Genomic DNA, 10,813 nt, shown 5'->3' on the forward strand with positions numbered 1-10,813 from the left:
TTCAAAAAGCTATTTCAACTCAAAACCCCATACAAATGTAGAATACTTCATTTAAAGGCGGGGACTTTTACTCACTTAAAGTAGTTTTGAGAATAGGAAGCGCTCCTTATTTGTAAAGATACATGCTTCATGGCAAGTTTTATTATGTAAATAAGCAGCAGTGACGTCCAGTCAAAGTACTTCAGAAAAAGTAGTCGGAGCTAGTTTCCGAATAAAACTCAAAACAAAACGATAAGGATAGGCGCTAAAAAAACAAAACAAAAAACAATGCAACAGTGACACTTTTAGGGGCGACGCGCCTTGTCTCTTTTGTATCATCCCGGCATCAACGATATTACCAACACACTCGCTTCGGCAGATGGTGTTAATTACAATGCGAATTATACAGAAACATAACTGAAACGTTATGAAGAAAAATTAGGACAAAGGAAAAACAAAAAACAGACAAGGGATGAAAATCAACGCAAATGTCATTTAAATGGCAGACGATTTGGATCCCCCCCCCCCCACTCCTCCCCCACCAAATCCTGCCGAGCGGCGTCGCAATCAAAATATCTCACATATGTGCGCAACTAATGGACATACGTAATCTCCACGTTTCTGTGGCGGGTTGAGGGAAGTGTTGATTTGTAGTCGAACTGTCATGCCATATTTTTTTGACAACGGCAGCCGGGGTTAGTTCGTCAGCTCGTTGCGACGCGCTGTAGCCGGTAGCCGACTGACTCGGCGACCAGCCGCGATTTGCATTGGACCTCGACGGTTGACCAGTTTGCCGATGGAATCAGTGTGTGCTGTAGGCCTCAGCAGCTACACTGCGCTGCCGAGCCGGTGCAGTGTGTGTGTGTGGGGGGGGGGGGGGGAACGTAGGCCACCGGCCGGGTGGGGAGTCGTCGCCACCAGCACGTGCCGCGCCGATTATGCCGATCGACCAGCGCCCCGGGCAATGGGCGATTAGAAGGATGGCGCCGTCGCGTTCGACCCCGCGAAACCGATGCCTCGCCTGCGGCACGCGCCGCTCCCCCCCCCCCCCCCCCCGTTCCCCGCCTGACATGGCCTGCCGCCGCGCCGCCGCTGTGGGGAGGGCGGAGGCGGGATGGGGTTGGTACCGGGCCGCACCAGCCACTCCAGTGGGTACCTACTGGCGACGGCGTGCGCGCCAGCTGCAGCCAGAGCGCTGCCCCGAGTCTGCCGCCTCTCTCGCCGCACGCTTTGGCTCCAGCCGGCGAGTGCGGGCCCGTGGTCAGTCGACGGGTATACCACCCAGTGGCCGTCATGGTGGTGAAGCTCCTGTATTTGAGCGAAGTTTGCTGCAGCTGGGATCTCGGAAGCTTAGAACCTTTTGGCGTGTGATTTAAGCCAGCTGCCGCTGTAGCCCAGCCGTCATGCCAGGTATTTACAGACATTACAGCTGAAAGGGTCTCGTGTTCGTAAACAATACGGCAATTAAGTCACACGCCCATCGCAGTGCATACTCGATGATTGGCACAGGCGACGGAGAGGTTCCCTTTGATTGGAAATAATGTTTGTTTTCTAAAAAAAGCCCACCGTACACAACGTCTGTGCTGTATTGATCATGGATACGGACGTCATGATGATGTGAATATGCTCATGCATGCCTTATTGACCCTAATAGACCTTAATTACCAAGCACGTCGAGGCCCCTTCGAATGTGACTATTACCAGGGCGAACGCGTGACACACTGCGCACGATAATAATACACGGCTTGTTTCATTAGCCTCTCAAGTTCGCTCGGCACCTCATAAATGTATAACTTGCTAAGTATACAGATGAATTATACCTGGGCCTTATTTCATTGCAATTAATGTGTACGCACCAAAGACCGACGTTTTTTGTCACCAAACATTTTCAGAATTTCGTGCGCAACATTTTCATTCCGGTGAGGTTGGATACTAGAAATAACTGCATTTGGTTTAATTGTCAGAGTGCTATTCCATCGTGACGTATTATATTTTAACTCATTTTTTGCGTTTTGATGCTTTTACGCTCTTCCCCGAATATGCCTTCACTCATTTTAAGATTCTTGAACGTCTTGCATATATTAAAACCTCTATGGGGTCGTATGTCGAATAAGCTCTGGCCATGTATGATTCAAATTCAAAAGTGATCCTCGTATCAAGCCCGCTCCCAACTGAGATTGCATTGGGACTTGATGTTGGTATCTGCGTGGTTAAGACGTTTTGCGTAAAATAAAGATGCTTTAATTCGACCTTGGAAGCCAAGACGAATCTTTACCTAGCCCCAGTTTCACGTTAAGTTATCTTTCGGTTCAATACACATCATATAGTCCAATCATTACTTCCTTGGCACAATTAGCATAGCTCAAAATCAAGTTACACAGTGTTTCTTACGAGTTATCATGCCGAAAATAACCGACCTTCAATGTTCCGAGAGGTACTGGTAATAGACCATACCAAGCAGTCATTAGTGCATATTACGAGACCATTCGAGGAATCACTGCAGTCAGGTGCCACCATGGACACCTCGGTAATGCCATCGTCGTTAAGCCAGGCGAAATTCTGCACACAATGATAAACCACAACATATATGCACTGTGGATTTCGAACAAGGAACCAGTTTGATGCCAACAGCTACGAAGACTATCCCTCGAGAAAGCTCCACACAGGCGGGTGTTTACGATGCCGGGATGAGGGAAGACACGCAAAATCAGCTGATTTACAGTAGGTTAGATTAAGCTCCCTATGAAGCTGTCGGATACGTCAGCCACCGTTCGGGATTGTTATCTACGTACGAGGGACGCTGCCAGCCTTCTGGCCGTGCGCTTTGATGTCTTTTACTCCTTGACGTGACTCAGTGGTGGGCTGTGTTCCATGCGTTGTCTTTGCTGCAGACTCGGACGACAGCGACAATGAGGGCGGCCTGGGGAATGTCAACAGGGCAGTCATGAGACCACCCGGCCACTCCGGCAAGGCCAAGCGCGGTCACCTCTGCTTCGACGCCTCGTTTGAAACAGGTCAGCGCAGTCGGCATACACGTGACGCGCGACACTTCCTCGCGGACAGACGCTTGACGCAGACACGTGACGCGCGACACTTTCTCGCGGACAGACGCTTGACCCAGACACGCGACGCGTGACACTTCCTCGCGGACAGACGCTTGACCCAGACACGTGACGCGCGACACTGTCGCACGGGCCGGCGCTTGGCGCAGACACGTGACGCGCGACACTGTCGCACAGGCCGACGCTTGGCGCAGACACGTGACGCGCGACACTGTCGCACAGACCGACGCTTGCCACCGGTTTAGTTTCCGCTCGGCGCTGGCAGGTGGGGTGTGGGAACAGCGGGCGGTGCTCTGCGCAGCTGAGAAACACGCCCCACCGTCAGACATGGAACGGATGGCGGTGAGACTGCAACTGCAGCCGTCAGTGGTACGAAGGGCATCTTGTAGCCGTCAGGGCAAAATAGGGCCCGCCACGTGCATAAAGAGTAAATGGGTACGCGTGGGGTGAATCGACCAGTGTTGAGTGTGTCGAGTCTTGTTCTCACTTTTGTTTGTTTATGCATGCACAGGTCAGACAGATGGCTGTCATTACTCGTATGTGAGAACCGAGCGGCATGCCATGCGGTATTCCCAGTAATCACCTGAGCCTGAGCAGCCCGCCGTCTTTCCTCGATGTTCTTTTCCTGGGATATATATGTAAGCAGGCTGGCACATTTACCCGCTCCACCAGGGAACTTGGGTCGCGTGGACTACATCAGTGAGTACGAATACGACCTCTTCATACGGCCAGATGTGTGCAATCCTCGCTACCGCATCTGGTTCAACTTCGTGGTGGACAATGTGCGGCAGGATCAGGTAGGTAACGTAAGGATGGAGGACTGTCAAGAAAACGGCGGGACGAAGCGACACACGTTGAAAACGCCGTATTACTCGCATTTTTCATGGGTGATTACGGAACTGTCGGTTTTGAATTGTAGTAGAAGTATTGTATTGTTGTGGGCATTCAAACAAACCCACGAAGCATTGGTTGGTACCATTATCAGTAGTAAAGACAGGCTAAATGTTGCTTTATTTGACTGGTCAAAAATATGGTGAGTCAGCTGCTGTGACAATTTGCGATAGTCACATAATTGATAGACGGGAGGCATGCCTGTCCCTGAAGACCTGATTCTCAAAAACCAGCTGTCAAAAGTGCGATCTTTGCCGAAGATACCCGCATACTTTCAGAGAGTTATCTTCAACATCGTGAACTTCAGCAAGACGAAGAATCTGTTCCGTGATGGAATGACACCTTTAGTTAAATCGACTTCCAGAAACAAATGGTAAGACAACGAATCATAAGCAATGGGACGTTGATCGTGGTAGCTGGATTAGTAGCCTGAATATTAATCTATGGAAAGGAGCATAATCACTGGGCAAACTTCTAACGATCATCAGTATTTTATCATTTTGTCATAATGTAGATTCTCTAGTCAGTTGAGGCCACAGTACATTACGCCGACTGTTGCACGGGACGGTAAGAATGGGCGTGCAGGGGGTGATTTATCCAGCTGAAAGGGCGTTGTCCCCCCCCCCCCCCTCTCCAATCCAGGCACATCTCATCTAATTCAGCTGCTGAGGCACAGCACATGAAGGAAAAGTCAACTTTGTGTCACCGTTGACGCCGTCTCGTGCCCAACATTTTTTTGCAATAGTAGCCACAATAATAGCATAGATAAGCTCTGAAGGTACTTCACATCGTCGTCAGCAAAGTCCGTCAAGCGTGGTGCAGATTGGTATGCATGCTGCCCACCGAACACTAAATTCACAGTATCCTCCGAAAAATAGTGCACCTGTATGGAATCCTTGCCAATGATTAAAGACCCTCAACGATCCAAGGTCTTTGCGTGAAACCAGTTAGGCTGTGATGAATAGCAGACGCATTTCAGTGCAGTGGTGTGAACGACCCTCCCCCCCCCCTAGCTTAACGAGTGCGCTTAACACCAAGACACACGTGGTATGCGATCGGAGCTGCGCATGTGACAAACCGGGTTCGTCGCACGCCATGCGATTAACGAGTGCGCTTAACACCAAGACACACGTGTATGCGATCGGAGCTGCTCGTGCGACGCACCGGGCCCGTCGCACGTCATGCGAAGCGTTCTGCCGGTTTCTAGCGTCATTTGGAAAGCCTGGTAATCACTGTCGTCAGTCCTCATTAACCCTCCTGCATCCAGGGGCCTTTTAGAAAGTTCTGTATTCATGTCAACACCCAGCCCCGTAGCTCAGTACCAGGCTGCTGATGAATGGAGCCGCGTCACAGCACGCGCCGATTCCTCATGATAACAACCTCGATAACTCCACGACCTGTCACGTTGTTTGCCATGATGCCATGGGGCTTGGCGGTGCTCTGTCCGTCACGCTCTACGACGCCGACAACCCCGTGCTTGCGAATTTTGTAGGTTTGTAGCTTGAGAGCTCTGTAGCTCTGCTACACGCCATATGGTCGCCACATGTGACAGTGTTGCCTGTCCGGCAGGCAGCGGATGTCTAAGAAGCACGTCTACTACCACCGCTCCCCGGAGCACAGGAACAACTTCATCCTGTCGTTCGCCTTCGCGTTTGACCGGGAGGAGGACGTGTACCAGTTCAGCATCTGCTTCCCCTACTCGTATTCGCGCCTGCAGATGTACCTGACCGAGGTGGAGGGGCTTAAGTTGTCGCACGTCCGCAGGGAGCTCCTGGCAAACACTGTGGTGAGAAGCAGCCGTCAGACGGCTATTGCGAACGTGCTCCCACAGCTTTGTGCTCCGAAGTGTCATTCAGCAAATACATATGGGCGAGGCTGGTCGAGAGACCGAGGGCAGCCACGCATTGTGTAGCTTTAGCGACCCAGCCCTGCGCACCAGCCACACCGTTGACGGGTTTGTGTCATCTTAACCACCAGTCATGCTGCCGTGCATTCCCCCAAACAAGTAGTGTTTTATAAATTGTACCGTAATAGGTCCAGGGCTTATTACTGCACGTGCAATGCACGTGCAATGCACGTGCACCAGACGAATGATCAGATGCGTAGAACTATAAAAAGGCAAAAGCGTTTAGAAGCAAACTTGTGCATTCCGTCTTCAGTCACGGTCCGGGGCGTGTTTTGTTCCTCTTTCGGCTGTCATGTGCTCCTTTAGTCCTCGGCCACGTCATCGTTCGTCGATTCGTAATGCTGACTACTCCTCAAGCTTGTTTATCGCCTGCCCTGCGTTCAGCTTAAAATCTCCGCTGTGCATTCCCCGAACATCCTCAAATTTTAGATGACCGACTAACTATAAAAATGCATTGTGAGTGGTTATGACCACACTAACACTGATGTAGCCGCTTAATACTATGCATAAGTACTCCGTAAATAAATATATATATATATATATATATATATTTACATATCGATTGACATTCCAATCACGGTGCATGCTCGCTGTTGTTAATCTGATATGAGAACGCTCATGGTAGTCAAGCAACCTTTCGTTGCGCACTAGCGTGACATAAATTTCCTTTACAGCAAGAGCGTCTCTGCGACATTCTGACACTGGGGCATACCACACCACCGGGAGCTTCGAAACCTACCAAGACGGTGGTGGTGATGGCTAGGTGTCACCCGGGAGAGACGCCGTCCTCCTTCATAGTGCAGGGTAATATTGTGACAGTAACGACCAAATGCCAACCGGGAGAGACGCCGTCCTCCTTCATAGTACAGGGTAATATTGTGACAGTAACGACCAGATGCCAACCGGGAGAGACGCCGTCCTCCTTCATAGTACAGGGTAATATTGTGACAGTAACGACCAGATGCCAACCGGGAGAGACGCCGTCCTCCTTCATAGTACAGGGTAATATGTGACAGTAACGACCATATGCCAACCGGGAGAGACGCCGTCCTCCTTCATAGTACAGGGTAATATTGTGACAGTAACGACCAAATGCCAACCGGGAGAGACGCCGTCCTCCTTCATAGTACAGGGTAATATTGTGACAGTAACGACCAGATGCCAACCGGGAGAGACGCCGTCCTCCTTCATAGTGCAGGGTAATATTGTGACAGTACACGACCAAATGCCAACCGGGAGAGACGCCGTCCTCCTTCATAGTGCAGGGTAATATTGTGACAGTAACGACCAGATGCCAACCGGGAGAGACGCCGTCCTCCTTCATAGTACAGGGTAATATTGTGACAGTAACGACCAGATGCCAACCGGGAGAGACGCCGTCCTCCTTCATAGTGCAGGGTAATATTGTGACAGTAACGACCAGATGCCAACCGGGAGAGACGCCGTCCTCCTTCATAGTGCAGGGTAATATTGTGACAGTAACGACCAAATGCCAACCGGGAGAGACGCCGTCCTCCTTCATAGTGCAGGGTAATATTGTGACAGTAACGACCAGATGCCAACCGGGAGAGACGCCGTCCTCCTTCATAGTGCAGGGTAATATTGTGACAGTAACGACCAGATGCCAACCGGGAGAGACGCCGTCCTCCTTCATAGTGCAGGGTAATATTGTGGCGGTAACGACCAGATGCCAACCGGGAGAGACGCCGTCCTCCTTCATAGTGCAGGGTAATATTGTGACAGTAACGACCAGATGCCAACCGGGAGAGACGCCGTCCTCCTTCATAGTGCAGGGTAATATTGTGACAGTAACGACCAGATGCCAACCGGGAGAGACGCCGTCCTCCTTCATAGTGCAGGGTAATATTGTGACAGTAACGACCAGATGCCAACCGGGAGAGACGCCGTCCTCCTTCATAGTGCAGGGTAATATTGTGACAGTAACGACCAGATGCCAACCGGGAGATACGCCGTCCTCCTTCATAGTGGGGCATGGTAATATTGTGACAGTAACGACCAGAGGCCAACCGGGAGAGACGCCGTCCTCACTTCATAGTGCAGGGTAATATTGTGACAGTAACGACCAGATGCCAACCGGGAGAGACGCCGGCCTCCTTCATAGTGCAGGGTAATATTGTGACAGTAAACGACCAGATGCCAACCGGGAGAGAGCGCCGTCCTCCTTCATAGTGGCAGAGGGTAATTTGTGGCGGTAACGACCAAATGGCCAACCGGGAGAGACGCCGTCCTCCTTCATAGTGCAGGGGTAAATTGTGGCGGTAACGACCAGATGCCAACCGGGAGAGACGCCGTCCCTACTTCATAGTGCAGGGTAATATTGTGACAGTAACGACCAGATGCCAACCGGGAGAGACGCCGTCCTCCTTCATAGTGCAGGGTAATATTGTGGCGGTAACGACCAAATGCCAACCGGGAGAGACGCCGTCCTCCTTCATAGTGCAGGGTAATATTGTGACAGTAACGACCAAATGCCAACCGGGAGAGACACCGTCCTCTTTCATAGTACAGGGTAATGTTGTGTCAGTAATGGCTAGGTATCAACCCAGAAAAGCATCGTCTTCCTTCATAGTGTAGAGTAATGTTGTTTCGGTAATGACCAGATGCCAACCGAGAGACGCCGTCCTCTTTCATAGTACACGGTAATGTTGTGGCGGTAATAACTGAGCATCATCCCGGAAAAGCATCGTCCTCCTTCATAGTGCAGGGTGATGTTGTAATGGTGATGGCTAGGTGTCAACAAGGAAAAACATCGTCCTCCTTCATAGTGCAGGGTGATGTTGTAATGGTGATGGCTAGGTGTCAACAGGGAAAAACATCGTCCTCCTTCATAGTGCAGGGTAATGTTGCAATGGTGATGGCTAGGTGTCAAACAGGAAAAGCATCGTCCTCCTTTATAGTGCACAGTACTGTTTTGGTGGTGATGGCTAGGTGCCTTCCACAAGAGACACCATCCTCCTTGATAGTGCAGGTTGGTGTTCTGGTGGTAGTTACCAGACGCCACCTGCGAAAAATGTTGCCCTTCATGATGCAATGTTAAATCTGGTAACGATGACCCTCCTCCCACCGATAGGCCGTCAATGGCTGGCAGTGAAGCAGGGATGCTACTGATCAACCAGCAATAACTGAGCATATTTGCCTTGCAGGACTAATTGATTTGCTGGTTGGCGACCATCCTGTTGCCACTGAGCTGAGAAAGTATGTAATCATCAAAATAATTCCAATGCTGAATCCTGATGGAGTATTTCTAGGAAACCACAGGTAAGGTTTGTTGAACGCTTTTCCAGTGCCCAAACCGCAGGCTACGACGTGGAAACGGGACAGTTATCATATTTCTGTAGCTATCAATTCCTAACCCTGATGTGAAAATCAATCACATTTTAACTTCTGTAATTTGGAATCAAATGTAATAACTTCAGTCACATCCAAATGACTTACTTAAGTAAACAGTGATGTCATACACGAGACTAACAGCACGCAGCCTGTGCTGGACGTAGTTGCCGTGTGTATAATGCGGCGAAGAAAATCGTGGGTACAGCCAGCGCTAAGTAAGGGTATATATTTACCCAGGCGATGGCCAATTCAAGAAGTACTCTGGTGCGATGGTGTAAATCTTTTTGGCTGCTGCTAGTCAGAGCTGACCTGAGTTCCACTGACTGCAGGTGCCCGGCGCTGATCTGAGTTCCGCTGACTGCAGGTGCTCGGCGTGCTGATCTGAGTTCCACTGACTGCAGGTGCCCGGCGCTGATCTGAGTTCCACTGACTGCAGGTGCCCGGCGCTGATCTGAGTTCCGCTGACTGCAGGTGCTCTGTGCTCGGTGCTGATCTGAATCGCACCTGGCAAGAGCCCTCGCAGTGGGGACATCCAACCATCGACGCTGCCAAGAAGCTGCTGCTCTCGCTCGATGCGGACAAGGTCGGTAGATCTTCGGCGTTTTGTTTGCTCGTTCTCCGGTCGCTTCCCCGGCTCTCGTCTGTGTCAGCACCAGCGCCCTGTGGACTGGGCCTTGATTCAGACGAGGTCTGACTGCGCTGCGCCTGCGCCGGCAGAGCAACGGGCTGGAGATCGTGCTCGACCTGCACGCCCATGCCAGTCTGTTCGGATGCTTCGTGTACGGCACCACCTATGAGGATGTATACCGGTGAGCGAGCCTGGTGCGTCGACACCATAGAGACGTGCACTGGTGTCGCACTGACGAAGAGGCGTCGCTGTCCAACGAGTTCCATGGAAAGGCATGATCGATAACTGAATTATCCTTGGTAATAGACATACTGGGAGGTCAGGTAAGCGACCATGCCGTCTTTTGAACATAAAATCATCAGGACGGATGTTTTTCATTGTGATACTTTACTTTTTGCGGGAGAACCGCTGATGTCACCTATGTTAAGGACTAGATATTTTGTTAATGTCTCGACGGTCATCCCAACAGGTACGAAAGACACATTGTGTTCCCAAAGCTGCTGAGCCAGAACGCTGAGGATTTCAGTCCCATCAATACCATCTACAACCGAGATCCACTGAAGCTGGGCACTGCTCGTAGGTCTGTAACCGCCAGCCAAGCAGGAACACCGGGTGAATCAGCGGATGCCAGTCGTACTCTATATGCTGATGACGGGCGGGGACAAAAGCTTCCGCTCTCAGTTTTGGGTTTAGCCGTGATCAAGTCAGACGGACTGATCGGATAAGACCTGCCTATAATGAGGCCTCGTTTTACATGACAATAATCAGGCCCGATTATGATTGGGTCAGTTAGACAAAAAAGGAACAAAACATAATAAGCAGACCTGCTAATAATGCGGCGTGCATAAATGAGGTCTCCCAGCATTGCAACCCGTCTATGTTGTCCGGTGCATGCAGAATAAAAGCTGCTGGCCTTATACTGCAGCTCCCCAAACGGCACAGCTGCACCATTGATTAATCTCAGCATTATGACTTTGTCTTTTCAATGACTGCAAG

General features: G+C 50.7%; 1 protein-coding gene across 1 annotated transcript in view; it reads left to right on the forward strand.

Moving 5' to 3' along the window:
* The first annotated feature begins 1,277 nt into the window (after positions 1–1,277).
* LOC119111461 (cytosolic carboxypeptidase 6-like) overlaps positions 1,278–10,813 on the forward strand; it is a 10,732-nt gene continuing 1,196 nt past the window's right edge. The window contains exons 1-10 of the mRNA XM_037235278.1: positions 1,278–1,389; positions 2,871–2,993; positions 3,714–3,838; positions 4,211–4,305; positions 5,502–5,718; positions 6,513–6,642; positions 9,003–9,117; positions 9,661–9,772; positions 9,907–9,998; positions 10,287–10,397. Coding sequence (XP_037091173.1) covers positions 1,383–1,389; positions 2,871–2,993; positions 3,714–3,838; positions 4,211–4,305; positions 5,502–5,718; positions 6,513–6,642; positions 9,003–9,117; positions 9,661–9,772; positions 9,907–9,998; positions 10,287–10,397 — 1,127 coding nt within the window. The 5' untranslated portion in view covers positions 1,278–1,382. The remainder of the gene's footprint in view (positions 1,390–2,870; positions 2,994–3,713; positions 3,839–4,210; positions 4,306–5,501; positions 5,719–6,512; positions 6,643–9,002; positions 9,118–9,660; positions 9,773–9,906; positions 9,999–10,286; positions 10,398–10,813) is intronic.

The sequence above is a fragment of the Pollicipes pollicipes genome, unplaced genomic scaffold (assembly GCF_011947565.3).
Source record: "Pollicipes pollicipes isolate AB1234 unplaced genomic scaffold, Ppol_2.1 Scaffold_7261;HRSCAF=8764_pilon_pilon_pilon, whole genome shotgun sequence".
Classification (NCBI taxonomy): Eukaryota; Metazoa; Arthropoda; class Thecostraca; order Pollicipedomorpha; family Pollicipedidae; genus Pollicipes; species Pollicipes pollicipes.